This window comes from Cololabis saira, chromosome 6 (assembly GCF_033807715.1).
Source record: "Cololabis saira isolate AMF1-May2022 chromosome 6, fColSai1.1, whole genome shotgun sequence".
NCBI lineage: Eukaryota > Metazoa > Chordata > Actinopteri > Beloniformes > Belonidae > Cololabis > Cololabis saira.
The window spans coordinates 29237446-29252702 of NC_084592.1; the positions used below are offsets into that span (position 1 = coordinate 29237446).

Consider the following 15257-nt stretch of genomic DNA (forward strand, 5'->3'; position numbering starts at 1 on the left):
CATCTGGATGAGATGAAGGGAGTGATCACTTCTACCTATGGTAGAATTCTTAAAATGGATTCAACAAAGAAAGTAAGGGTTTCAACAGTAAAAAATATAGAAAATAGAACATGAATAAGTGCAACACAACAGGAAATGTGTATTGTTGTTTTACAGATCACCAAGAAGCTGGCTGGTGGGATCAAGGACAGTGCTGCCTGGATGACTAATATCGGCAACGAGTTATGGCCGGGTTCTGAACTCCGTTCTTACGACGGGTGAAGGTGCAGGGTTGGAGGAGTTGTGCCAAGGCATCGTCACCCGTTACAAGAATGCTGGCCAAGCAGAACCTGAGGTCATAGATGTCGACCTGGACTGCTGCAGCCAGTCAGGTGGGTGAAATTGTTTATTAAAATTAACATGTGTCTCACACACACACACTCTGTTAGAGCCATTTGTATTATATGTGTATTTATATTTTTGTTAAAATACTTGGGGAAGTTGTGGTACTGGCAATTGGCCAGCGCCAGAGTTTACTTAATCAAGGTGTAATCACACACAGGTGTTGTGGTCTATGTAATACTTAACGGTTGTTTTTCCACAGGTGTGTCTTCAGTGTGGACGCTCTTCCAACCATGGAAGTCTGCAGTCCGCTTGGACAGCTTTCATTTCATGAGGAGGTTCAACTGCAGACTCACTACAGAGCACCACCCTCTGTATGGCACCTTTTGCTCAAAGCTTTCCTCTTGCATTTTTGAATGGGACAGGGAGGATGTGCAACACCTGAAGGAGGCCAAGAGAGCGGAGTGGAAGAGCAGCCACAGTGGACATGCTCCCACTGAGGACCAGCTCATGGCCAGCATCAGCCCTGGGGAACTCAAGAGGCACTGCAGGAGGAGGACGCGTGGAGTGGAGGAGAGTCGGCGCATGATTTCAGGGCTGCTGGAATCCTTGCGGGAGCTGACAGACACCTCAGGGCTGCGTCTGGTGAGCCAGAACAGCATGAGCCATGTGTGGGAGGTGCAGCAGAAGCATCTGGAGTGCCTCCAAGACCCTGCAGGTGTTCTAGTATACACAAAGGTGGGGACACTCCAGGAGGGCGGCAAAGAGCTGGACATCCTTAGGTGTGGTAGGGGGTCCTCCTCCCTGGAGAGTTTCCACCGACACCAGTGTGCTTTCATTCCAGGTACATTCACATCAAGACAAATATCTTTTTTAAATATTATTTTCTATGTTATGACAATGTGTTGTAATTATTCAAAATAATACAATTACCACTGTCGGGTATTCATATATTTTCACTTTACAATAATGGTTGACTGAACAGAGGATTTTGTTTCTTAGGCTGGCGGTGCAATGCATTGCATACGCAAATGTACATGCTGGAGGAGCATCAAGGTGGAACATGGGCAGGGCCAAGGAGGCAGCAGCTGTGGAGGGAGCATCAACCCTCAGGACCTTCCATGTCTCACCTCAACAGCATGAGACAGCAGGTCCTCGTCATGCTTTGGTTCAGGAGTTCACCCCACCCGGAAAACCTACTGGTAAGAGATACTACACCCAATTTTATTATTATTTTATTTGGGTGTATTTAGTATTACACCCAAGCTCTTCATTTTCATAGGCATCCTCCTACTCGGAGGACATGCCTTTCTCGGGTTCAAAGATTGTTCTATACATGTAGGAGATGGATGAGTGTATGTATGTCCTTTACTCATCTTTGTGTTCATACTGGTTACAGGGGAGCGCATTGCTGTGGAGTATTTATTGGCCCATACCAACAGAGGTGACCTGCTTGCTCCACAGCAGATGCCTGAAATCCCCTCGCAGGTGCTTGAGGAGGATGAGGATGAGTCAGAAGCCCCTGTGTGCATGCCAGGTGATCTCGGGCCTGGTGATCCCTGGGATGAGGGTGAGCCTGACGCTACTCTCTGCCTGGTGATCCCGATCCTCCGAGTGCTGTGGAAGACCAGGTGCTGTTGGAGGGTGACACTGAACCTGTACCCCTTGTCACAGAGGTCAGTAACACCTTCTGGATCACCTTAATGAAAACCATAATTAACTGAAGTCAATCAGTTTACATTTTATAAGATAAATAAAAGTCAGCATTGCTCACATAATTAGATACAAGAGTGTACATTTGCTTGTTATTTTACTCACTTATCAGACCAGCCAATGTGACTCCAGAGATGTTGTGGGATGGGAGGCAGTGGATGCCCTGGCAGCCTACATACTTGGCTTGAACCGGACAATCACAGCCTTATCAGCCGAGGAGCTCTCCATGCCATGGACAAGGCACCTTCAAGGGACAAAATACTAATTATTGTATACAGTATAATTAAACAAACATTCCACAGAATGAATGAAGCATATGGATGTTTCTTTCACTGTTTAGCTTCACCCAGAAGGCAAAGAAGGACCGTAGAGAGCACCCAGGAAGACCAGTGGCTCTGTTCCTGGACAGCAGGTGGCAGAGAGGTGCTGGACCACCATTTGCTATCATTTAGACTCAATACAAATCAATGAATAAGAACACAGCACACAGTCATTGTGAAAAGCATTCAAGTGCAAGTTATTTTATTGCAATCCCTGTTGACATTGTCACCTGGTTCTTCATGACTTTACAGCCTTGTTCAGAGTGTGTTATTTGGTTTACCTTTCCCACACAGTCAAGACAGTATATAAAGATTTAACCAGTCCTGGGCTATACATGCCCCCTCTGGCCAGCCAGGGCACCAGATGGGGTGGGGAGGATCTGGCCGGAATAACGTGATCCTTCCACGCGCTACGTCCGGCCAGAGAAGCCCTACCCTGTCTGGTGAAAAGAAGCGGCTGCTCACTCCTCAGGTTAAGGAGGAGACCTGAGCTCAGTGCAGGGCCTCCCGGGGTTGGTAGAGGATGGCAATGCCCAGGACTGACTTAGGTAGGAGCACTGGGTGATACAAATATGTATGTATGTATGTATGTATGTATGTATAAAAAGATTTAACCTCAAGAAAAACCTCCACCTGTGTGCTTGTTAGAAAATATATAACATTAGGGGTGGCTGATGTATAAAATGTTCGTCTTTTAGGCTGCTCAGGAAGGGCAGGGACATGCTGCTTCAAGGCACTGTACTACCTGCACAGCTGCACCTGGCCAAGGAGTCACTCCCTGCAGTGAACGCGGTTCCAGATGCTTCCCCCGGCCGCGCACTCTGCTGGCAAACAGGCCTGTTTTATATCCCCCATTTCCACCTACCGCGTTCCCTGCACTGTTCCAGCACCCTCCTCCGCCGCCTCCAGTCCAGCAGCAGCAGCCTCCAGTCCAGCAGCCTCCTGCATTCCAGCAAGCTGCAGACTGCCTTCCTCCTCAGCCAAGGCAACGTGCCTGGAGACTGCATAAAGCTGCCCAGGAAGATGCAGAGCTAGTGGCGAACCACCAAGGAAAAGGCTAGCAAAGGAGCAGCAAGCAGGTATAGCATGCTGCTCCTTTCGGCTCTGCCTTACCAGTTCAGCATCTCAGCAATCAAGTCCAGCTGAGTATAATTACCTCCCGAGTCTCACGGCAGCAACAGCAAATGTCAGGTGAGGCTAATCGGTCTGTAATGGGTCTCCATGGCAACAGACACACACCAAACCCCAAGTCCACTACACTACTTTGGGATAGCCGGCCGTCTTGTTTCGTTTATTTATTTGAATGATTGATAATGTTTGTAGTTTAATGAAACCTTTATTTATTTAAATGATTGATAATATTTTTAGCTTAATGAAACGTTTATTTATTTTAATTATTTTACCTTTTCTCATCATTTTATTTCATTTTGTTATTTACTGTCTAATTATTTCTTGCCGCTTTTAATGTTGATGTAAAACACTTTGAATAACCCTGTGTTGAATTGTGCTATATAAATAAATTTGCCTTGCCTTGCCTTGAATGATTAATATTTGTAGCTTAATAAAACGATTTAGGAAACTATCTGTGGACTTTGATTCTTTGAAACAATTACTGTTTGTTTCTGATCTCCCGTTGCTAAGTCGTATCTCTGGTCCGTCCTAGTTACTGGAGAAGTAAACACTGTGTCCATTACAAGTGTACAAGTTAATTAATTAAATGTACCGAAAGGGCGGAAGATTAAATCCCCAATTTTTTGTCACACGGTTTTACATTCGGCTATTCATAGCATTGCTTTTTGGAGTGTTACTCAAATTTCCAAACTTTAAATCCGCCCCTCCTACATCACGGGCCTGTTCGGACCTTGCTTGAAACTATTTGATCTCGTTAGGACTTGTTCGGATGTGTTAGGACCTCAGAGGCAGTCCAGACTCCAGAAACTGCAGGTAACCACGACCACGGTGAGAAAACTTTGTGGTGAAAGCGCCCAGTTTACCAGAAAGTTTAAATAAAGGTTAAAAAAACGTACCGAAAGGGCGGAAAATTAAATCAAATATCACATTCAAGCGATAGTCACGTCATCTCCTACATCACGTGACCCGTTCGGAGTTGTTCGGATCTTGCTTGAAACTCGGGTCTCGTTAGGAATGTGTTCGGACCTGGTTCGGATGTGTTAGGACCTCAGAGTCAGTCCAGAAACTGCAGGTAACCATGACAACCCCATGACGAGCAAAATGAAGCAAAATGAATAGGCTGGACCTGAGGGCTGCAGAGAATGTTGATATTAAAAAAAAAAAAAAAAAAAAAAGGCTAAAGACCCACTTTTTTAGTCTTGCTTTTAATTAATAGCATTTTATCTCCTCTTAAAGTACTATTTCAGTTTCATATAAACATTTGAATTTAATTTTATTTATTTATTAAATTTTATTCTAATTATTATTTTACATTTCTTACCATGTTATAATTTTATGGTAGATTGTTTTAGTTCTTAATTTCCAGTGTCTCCTCAGTGGGAGCTCTGCATCAGGGGCATCAGCTGCTCTGGCTGCGATGGACCTACATGGGGGTCCACCATGCCCTGGTGCTGCGGGGGACTTGGTTTTTTCTTGAATAATAATAATACACTTTATTTATTGACACCTTTCTGAAGGTCAGGTGGAGGTGAGTTCCAGAGCTGGGAGTAGAGCTAAAGCTCAGAAATTACGAATACTGGGAAACCAGATTCATACTTGGCAGGTGTGATGTCCCTGTATGCTCAGAGGAAATACACATATTCAACAGGCCGGAGGCTTAGAGCCAGGAGATGGAGGTCGACGGAGGACTGTTGCTTGTCCTCTGACTCCCCAGGATGGCCTTAATATTCATATTTGAAAAAAAAGGATTCCCTGCAAGTGAGGATATTTTGAGTTAAGCAGTGACATTGAGTCTGTGATGTAATGCAAATACAGTTAGAAATAGTTTCCTGTCAGCTGTACTTCATTGTTTTCAGTGTTTAGGGGTGTGAGTACATACTCATTTGGATGAGTTTTCTCATGCTTAAGGGAGAACTACTGTAAATGTAAAGCCAGTTTCATTTTCCTCAGCCAGTTCAGGCCAGCTGAGTGCCCCATAGGCCAGTCCAGCAGCAAGAGCAGCTCCGTATCCTCAGGCCAGCACAAGGGTAGGAGCTGGAGAAGCTCCAGATCCACAGGCCAGTACAACTGCAGCTGCTAGAGAAGCTACAGGCTCACAGGCCAGTGCTTGCACTTGCAGGTCAGAAAACTTGAGCTCTGTCCAAGAAAAAGCGAGGGAAAGTCTCTCACATGCCGCTGTGCAGTTGGGAAGGTGATGAGTGAGGACCACATGCAGAACCTGTCCGACTACCACCTCCTGAAGCAATGTGAGAATATACTCACCCTTTAAGCTGCCAACAGACCTCCTAGATGTTCCTGCTCGACCACTCCAACAGTGCAAGAGACAACGTCACTACCACAACACCACAACGGCCCACCGGCTGTTCCTGTTCCTGCTCCGGCCCCTTTCCAAACCAAAGAGACAACACAGACACCACAATGACAGCCACTCACTCTGCAGCCTCCTAGAGAGAGGTGGGGGAGTTTTCTGCCGGAGTAGTTCACAAAACCCTAAAACGGGTTGACCAGGACTGGATCCCTCAAATTCTTTATGACAGCACAGGACAGCTGAGACAAAACCTGTCTCAGAACTGGTTTCATCCACCTCACCTCACCACGCACTTAAGTATTTCAATTTTTCATGTTCCTGTGGGCTCCAGTGCGGACAAACAAAAAAATGAATATATATATATATATATATTTTGAAGATCTCAATGAAAACAATGTTACTTTGTCAGGGCACTCCTCTAAAATGCAATATAAAAATGCACCACTCTGGGATTCACACTAAAATAAGAGCGGTAATCGACCCTGACTCCAAATAATACTTGGTTAGTGGAGATTATCCAAGGTGCAGTACATGCATGATTCCTGTCTGTCCTTGGAGGGTTGAATTTTCAAACAGCTGGATCTCTCCCACTGGAAAAAAAAAGGTGACTAGCCCGTTTGCTTTGTTGTGAAATTGATTTCCTTTCACGGTAGGGTGGCCACAGTTGTCGTGGCCGAGTGGTTAAGGCGATGGACTAGAAATCCATTGGGGTCTCCCCGCGCAGGTTCGAATCCTGCCGACAACGCACTGGTGTTTTCTTATGAAATGCACTGAAAACTATGTCATAGATTTAACACAGAATCATCCGTACCAAGAACAAATGTGGGATTTTAGGCAACACATAACAAATAACCAAACTCCTACTATTCTTACAATGTGGAAAAATTGATTAATTGAAGTAATTTGGACTCATATGCAATCAAAGTCAGGTTTTTTTTCTGTGGTGAATGTAACAAAGTAGCTTTATTTCAGAGGATTTGCATTTAAAGAATATCTTTTAGGGCAAAATTACAAATTGCATTGCAAAATGCTAAGCTCCTTTGGCAGGTATTTTATTTTGCTGCATTGTGTTTAATAAAGATGATATGTTTTATTTTTTGGAGGGGTGTGTGTACCTTTTAAAGTGCCTAACACTTGGAGGATGCAGTATAACCGTAAATGAACAGTGGATGAGGTCTTTTTAAGCTGTATTCTGGTCAGGAGAAATATTGAAACTGTATTGAAAAAAGCTTTAGTAGAGTATTAACAACTGAGGTGTGGTTTGCTTTTTTGGGGGCTTGACTGCAGTAATTCAACTTCAACTTCACCTAGAGGTTTTCCATTCTTCAAATAAACAAATCAACTGATCGTTAATATATCAAAAACAAAGTGTATACTGTTTGGTTCTAGCTATAGATTATCTGATAATCCTAAAATAAGTATAATTAAAGCTGCAAGCAGCGATGAACTGGCCCTCGCACTCACGGCCACCGCCCCCATAAGCATATCAGAAAAGACACCACCCACGACTTCCTATGTCAAACCATTCAAAAGATATAGCGGGAAATAGGGACAACCAATCAGAATAAGGGGCGGGGCTAATTTTCACCAATTATGGTCAAGGACTCAATACCGAATCCCATGACACCACCCACGACTCTTTATGTCAAACCTTTCAAAAGTTATGGCAGAGAAAAGTATTCTAGGGGGCGCTGTTGAGCCGTTAGGCCACGCCCATTAATGCAAACCATGAAATATCAAATTAATCGCCAGGCCTGGCTTGCATGTAAAATTTGGTGACTTTTGGAGAACTATCAAATATGGACCAATCAGATGAAGGGGGGCACGCTTTTTGGCGTCTAGCGTCGCCACGGTAACACTTGTGAAAGAGAAAAGTAATGCGCGTAGTCGCAAGATGAAGACGCACATTTTGATGTATAACACACCTGGGTGCACGTTACGGTTCGGGCCGTATTAATTGCCGAAAGAATGGCATAAATTGCGCCAAAATTACACAATTAATTCAAAATGGCCGACTTCCTGTTCGGTTTTGGCCATGGCGCCAAGAGACTTTTCTTTAAGTTGCGACATGATACAGGTGTGTACTGATTTTCGTGCATGTACGTCAAACCGTATTGTGGGGCTTGAGGCACAAAGTTTTCCGGGGGGCGCTGTTGAGCCATTTTGCCACGCCCATCAATGTAAACCATTAAATATCAAATTTTTCGCCAGGCCTGACTTGCATGCAAAATTTGGTGACTTTTTGGGCACGTTTAGGGGGGCAAAAAGGCCCTCCTTTCGTCAGAAGAAAGAAAGAAAGAAAGAAAGAAAGAAAGAAAGAAAGAAAGAAAGAAAGAAAGAAAGAAAGAAAGAAAGAAAGAAAGAAAGAAAGAAAGAAAGAAAGAAAAACAATTCCTACAGATACAATAGGGCCTTCGCACTGAAGGTGCTCGGGCCCTAAAAATAGAAAGTCAAACAATTCAGCAAGTAAAAAGTGTTAAGCTTCTTGGACTTTGGCTTGATAGTACATTGTTTTGGTCTGATCACATCAATAAAGTTGTTGCCAAAATGGGCAGAGCTGTTGCCGTAACATGCAAATGTGCACCGTTTCTAAAGACACAGTTGTTTTGCAAAGTTGTTTGTTCATTGCTTTTGTGCCATTTGGATTACTGTTCAGTTGTTTGGTCTGCTGCATCGAGCAGTCTTCTAAAGAAACTACAAATGGCACAAAACAAGGCTGCAAGACTGGTTCTTGGTTGTTCATTGAGAACAAGTGTTGTAGAAATGCATGAACGTCTCTCCTGGCTGAGGGTTGAGGATAGGCTAACTGCTAGTGTTCTTACATATTTCCATAGCATCATTAACACTCAAATTCCTACATTTCTTTATAATAAAATAACTTACTGTTCAGACACTCATTCATACAACACTCGGAGGGCAAATAGTGGTCAGATAACATTACTCTTACCTAGGTCTGAATCTATGAGGAGGACAGTGTTTTACAGATCAGTTACACATTGGAACAGTCTTCCAGGTGAAATCCGTGACATTAAAAGAAAGGTTAGTTTTAAACAGAAACTAAAAATGTATTTGTTGACATCACTATAGTTTACATGATATGTATGATGTTGTTTCTTGTTTTTATTTGTGATTTGTTATTTGTGATTCTATTTAGAATTGTATTTCTATGAATTGACTTTGTAATGTTTGAGTTTGTATGTTAACGTTTGGACCCCAGGAAGACTAGCTGTCGTTTTGGCGTCAGCTAATGGGGATCCTTTTAAATAAACAAATAAACAAATGTGCATTTCGACCTCCTGTTTGGGCAAAATAATTAATACTGTACAGAAATATAAGCACACTGGGAAGTCCTGGGAAGTGCACATCTGCTCTCACAGTCCTGTCAGCTCCCCATTTAAGGACAGTCACTTCAGCTCCAGCAAAGACTCTGGTAAAGTGACTAATGTCCGACCATAGCAAATGCTTGTTTATGCACTGTTTCTCTTAAATCAGTTATTTGAATTGTTTTTTTTTGTTGTTTTTTTTCATGGGACAGGAAAGTCAGCGTGATTCTGGGGAAATTACAGAATGGGAAGCAGTTGATGTCTTGTCAGCCTCAACTATAAAATAACAGCTCTGTCAACCTCTTGAATAGCAGAGATGTTGATATTGTTCTCCTGTGTGGATCTCATTGACAAGTCTCCACACAAATATTCTCTGAAAAGCAAGAAAAAGACTTTGCCAGAACTGTGAAGAGCCTTGAGGAAGCTGAGTGGCTCTGCCCCAGTCCAGCATACAGCAGAGGCGCTATCTGTGCATAGCAGACTTGTAATATTCGTGTATGTGTGTGTGTGTGTGTGTGTGTGTGTGTGTGTACTTATGAATGCAGCATACAGGTTTATGCATGTACATGTGTTTTTTCAGTACACACACATAAAGTGGATTATTTAATCTTGTCATCTATTTGCTCTATTGGTTCATGGTTCATGGCCAGGCTGCCCACAGATCTGACGATGACAGGATTTCTGAGTGCATTGTCCTGAGAATCTACAAAGAGTACGCAGAGGCCAGAAATACACTGTAGGAAATGTTCGTAAAAATTACAGTGAAAAACTGTAAAATAGCAACAGTAAAAGATCGTAAAATCACTGTAGTAGATACATTATATTACCCTAAATCAAGAAAGAGTACATAACTATACTTTTTACTGTAATAATATGTAGAAATCACACAATTTTACTGTAAAAATATAATTTTTTGGTAAAAAAAATGGAAAATACCGTAATATCACAAGCATGTAATTACCCTAAAATTAACTGTATTATTCTGTCTAAATTACAGATTTAGCTGATGTTTACATTTAAATTTACAGTATAAAACTGTTCAACATTATGCAAAAACATACTGTAATTTCTACATAAACAGGTTTACAATATACCGGTAACTGTTTTTCATAGTAATTTACCGTAAACACAACAGTTCTCAACTATAAAATTTATGCCTGAAAAGCGTACCGTAATGTCATATACATTGTTAACGTGTTTTTACGGTGAAATTCTGGCAACCACAGCTGCCAGTATTTTACCTTAAATTTCACAGGTTTTTTTTTACAGTGTAGGCCAAAGGACAACAAGCTTTTGCTATACGTAATCAATTGTCATGACTATTGTCATATCAAACAGCTAATTTGAGTACTGCAAAGAAATACCCGACAATAGCATCCTGGTGTCCTCCTGGTGATTTCATTTGTACAGCTTCATCTGTTCGCTCACATATGAAAACATGTATTAATATGAAATCCAAACAAAATGACCGAATGAATGGATTCATTATTTTATTTTTCACTAGGCTGTAGGATTGGCAGAAGAGAACCAACTGTGATTTGTAACCTCAAGGTGTGCAGCTTCCTCAACAGGTTCATTTGGCAAAGGAATCCCTCCTGGAGGCACAAGGACCTGCCATCTGAGCCAGCAGCCGAGACTCAACTGTGCTGTGCTTCAACTGTGTACACAGACAGTGGAGGACATGTGTTTGACCTTGCCCGTTGTGAGCTGGCTCTACATTTAGCCCCAGCGCATCATTCTCAGGGCTGGTCCGCAAACCAGGTGCCACCAAAGCCAGTGTCTCTCTCTCAGGGTCCTTTTCCTGATCAAGTGCCACAAGGTCTAACGTTGTCAACCTCAGGGCGGCTTTCCTTTCTGCTAACCCCAGCAGAGCCAGCTTCTCACCAGCGGTTCCGATAATGGCGCTTGACAAAGGTAGCCGTTGAGGATCAGGAGTGAGAGATGAGAGCTGAGCCCCCCAGGAATCAGCAAACCAAAGAAAGCTATCAGTATCAATGTAAACCGTGTGATATGGCAAGGAGCAAACACAGATACAATGCTGCAGGCGAAATGGTACTGTCCTGCATCTGGACAGAACTCGCAGAGTGGAAAAGCTCAGAAAATGTGTTCAAATAATAGTATTTGCAGGTAAGCATACTTTTATCTGAGTGTCTGTGTTCCTCACCAGGAAATGTTTTTAATATTTTAACACACAAGAATAGAAATAAATTGCAAGTTGTCAAGAAATGGCAAAATATAGTTATTTGTATGAAAAAAAAATCAAGCAGACAAAAATAAAGTCCAAACTCCAAATTTGTACTGTTTGTAGACCCCTCCAAAAACCAACCAACCAACCAACCAAAACAAACCAACCAACAAACAAATAAACCCACCCAACCACAACGAAACTGTTGTGGTGTAACAGTAACACAACTACCCTGCTTGGCTAAATTAGGATTTGATTTATTGTCATTATAAATCATCAAAAATATCAACTTTTTTAACATGATATAGATTATGTGGCTCAAAAACTTGAATATAAACTGAAGGAGCTTCTTCTTCCTGTTAATTGATTAATAGTAGAGGAGCTGGAGGGGCCGCCCTCCTCATTTGCATAAATAGGCATAAATGCATAAGGTGAACTAAAAAGAGGAGACGAGGGAATGTAAACACAAAGAATGCACATATAAGGAAAAGAAAAAACAATATATATATATATATATATATATATATATATATATATATATATATATATATATATATATATATATATATATATATATTTCTGCTTTTATTTTTAATGATGTCAGTTTTGGTCCTCCATACATCATAACCGAGAGTCTGGTCAAATTCACTGGCAAAACCAAAAGTTTAGTGGATTGTCAGAAATACAAACGTAGATAAATCATGTTTATTGACCAGGAGGTCTCCGACAGCAGCACAACCAGCCAGTGTCCAATGCCTGGAGGTTGTAACAAACACACTGCCCTCTTGTGGTCGTTCACACCTGTTGCTGTAGCTGACGTCCCTAAACAGCAGGGTCTTCAAGTCCAGTTCTCGTCGTCCGCTGTCCTGCGTATTTTCAACGCTTCCTAGATCTAACACACACCTGATCCAAACGAATCAGTCATCAGCTTGTCACCAGGATGAGCATCAGTGTGGTAATGAACGATTCACTTGACAGGAAGGTGTGCGGGTAGCTCATGTAGACAAAGTAGATGTAAGGTTCGTTTATTGTATTAGCAAAGATATTTTAAGCTTTATCCACGTTTATCCAGTAATCCAGGAATAATTGAGGGTTGATGTGTCGACTGTGAAGGAGTTTTTCTCCTGTCATATCAAGTACTGTTCTCAGAGATCTTTTGCAAGGCACGGATCCACATTAAAAAACATTTCTTCAAAATAATAAACTTGTATTTGGTCTTTGTGAAATAATCAGACTCCAGTTCTAGGGTTTGTTGAAGTAAGTAGTCTGTTTCATGAGTGTGTTCAGTTAAGACAATTGTGTGTTACAGTTTGATTCGTGTTTATCTAATATTGATGAAGTTCAGCTCATATTTTACGACAGATTTATGCAGGAATAGTTCATGCATAGTTTTTTCCCCAAAGCCATAATCACCCTGAACAATATGTGAACCATCCTCGTTACTGTCTCTTTAAACTGTGCAATACTTCTCCCGGACTCTGTGCAATATTCTACAATATTCTACAATATTCTACACATGTATATACTGTCATCTGTAAAAAAAAAAAAAAAACGATTCAAATGCACCTTAACCTTTTTTATATTTTTTATATTACTTATATTTCTTATTGTTTGCACTACTGCTATTTATCTTGCACTGGAGAGGTGATGCTACCTCTAATCTCACAGTACCCAGGTACATTGATAATAAAGTATTCTGATTCTGATTCTGAAATCAGTTAATTCTGAGGGGTTGCCTACATCTGTATTGTTTTTGTGCCAACATTGACACAGCAACATCTACATGTATAGCACTTGTTCTACGTATGATCAGGACTAATAAGTCAAAGTCATATCTCATTAATCCTATCAAAATATAGTGTTATGACACATTTCAGCTCTATGTTGTTGCACAAAACAAGGGCTGACACAGAGTGGTACATTTTGTGATATAAATTATTTATTTACATTTACAGAAAAATGACCCCATCAAGACAACGTAGTAATAACTATTGGAAATAGAACTCAAGATACAGAAGCTGACGTCATCGTCACAACCAGAGAGCTCTTTAATAACATTGTGCCCTCTGTCAAAGGTCTCCTATAACACAAGGTGCAAGGCATCACGTGTAGCCCCCAGTCCCATCCCCCCCCGTCCCCGATTCCATCCCACCTCCCGGACTGAACACACACACTGCGGTTAAAGCCTGTTACCCTGCTTCGTAAGACCCCAGTTTGCCCGTTACCCCTCATCTACAGACAACGGACACCAGCTAGCCTGCCTCTACCAAAGCGCACACATCTAATAAGACGATCACACACACTCACATTCAGTGTCCTCATCGCATACCACCCTCCCCCTCCCTCAAAAAGACCTAATGATTCAGAAAAAAAGAAAATCATAATCCTCAGAAAAAGGTGCAAGCGACTCGTCGGCACCTGGAAGGTGGAAGGGGAGGTTGGCAGCGGCGGCGCCCGATGACATCGTCGTCCCAAAGTGCGAGTCTCACCGCACGCTGGTGCACCAGGTCCATCTTTTGCAATGCCACTGTCCTCTGGGGCATTTATAAGTTTAACAGTGGGAAAAACAGCGAGAGGGTGGGGGGCAGATGTTAATTTTCACAGTTGGCCTATGAGGGGGAACATCTAACGCCAACAGCGCTCCATAGCATGGACGGGGTCTCTGTCCGAGGATGGAGGGGGAGGGGGCTGGGCTCAGATAAGTCGAGTGGAAGCGCGCATGGTATTCTCAGAACTGAAGTGGACGTTGTTTTGCTTTTGCCGGTTGATCCTGTTGGTCCGTGGGCACTTCCTGTAAAGAGAGAGGAAGAGAGATTAATCACAGAGCCCTCACTGAGTCTGATGCAACATGGTGATATTCTGATGTTTTATAGTACGAGCTAATGAGCCTGGGAACTGTTTTATGTTGTATCCTTTGTCTCGTCCAATTTTGTTCAATGTTCAATATTTAACAATTTAATCTCCCTAAACACAATTTCAGGATTCATAAAAGACAGTTTGATGAACCTGGTCTTGTGAAACGGTGTCGCTGAGTTGCATGCTGGTACCATGCATCCCTGTTTCGTACAGTGGATATAAGAAGTCTACAGATCCTTATGAGCCTGCAGGTTTTTAAAATGCAAAAATGTTAGACTTTAATGCAGTATTTCAGCAGGTAGAAATCTGGGGGGACCAAATAAATATTTATGTGTTGGGAATATTTTAAATAGAAAATAACTTATCACTGCTTGATGACACGAAACTGAACACGCATCCCAACAAATACTTGTGCAAGCACCTTTTGCCTTTATTGCAGCATCAAGTCTTTGTGTCAGACTATCATGATCTCTCTCCAGTGCACATCACTCGTGACCCCCTTTAGCCAAATCATGCATGTCATTTGTGGACATGTAACGCTTTAACACCATTCAAATGACACAATCATGTTTGCATAAAAATATAGGGCATCTGTTTTCTAAACGATAATTAAGTCACTGTGCCAAGTATCTCTAATGCGTAAGAGTGCCGCATACGATCAGGATTGCAGCAAATTTGAAAACTGAAATGACGATGAGTTGAAGGAACTGCTGGCTGCTGGTGCCGAGGAGGAGGAGGGACTGTATGAGACATGGTCATCAGATAAAGCTGATGAAACACTGCAAAATACGTGTGTAAAAAAACAAAGAAAACAAAAATCAAGTGTTTAATATATTTAAATCACTTCTAAAAAAAACGAATGAATAAATGAATAACTTTAATGAGTCAATGGCCATTAATTCCCGAAGTAGCGGTGAGCGAAAGAGCTGGACATATTTTGATATGAGCAGTTCCATACGGGGAAACAGATGGTTGGTGAGTCCTGCAGCTCCTGTGAGCAGTTTGGATGTGGAGTTGGGAATCCCGCGGACAGGTGACGGGAGCACACAGCCAACTGAGAACAGAGGATGCCCATGGTTCAGAAATTGTGGCTAGCGTGG

General features: G+C 42.1%; 2 protein-coding genes and 1 non-coding gene across 4 annotated transcripts in view; 1 reads left to right on the forward strand and 2 right to left on the reverse strand.

Moving 5' to 3' along the window:
- Nucleotides 1–15257, reverse strand: part of cavin2a (caveolae associated protein 2a) — an 89426-nt gene that overhangs the window by 72594 nt on the left and 1575 nt on the right. The gene's annotated exons all lie outside the window — the stretch shown is intronic.
- trnas-aga (transfer RNA serine (anticodon AGA)) lies at nucleotides 6457–6538 on the forward strand. The gene has a single exon. It is a non-coding gene; the product is annotated as a tRNA-Ser (tRNA).
- tmeff2a (transmembrane protein with EGF-like and two follistatin-like domains 2a) overlaps nucleotides 13219–15257 on the reverse strand; it is a 199467-nt gene continuing 197428 nt past the window's right edge. For both annotated transcript variants that reach the window (XM_061723924.1, XM_061723923.1), the window contains one exon: nucleotides 13219–14092. In XM_061723924.1, the coding sequence (XP_061579908.1) occupies nucleotides 13996–14092 (97 nt within the window). In that variant the 3' untranslated portion in view covers nucleotides 13219–13995. The remainder of the gene's footprint in view (nucleotides 14093–15257) is intronic.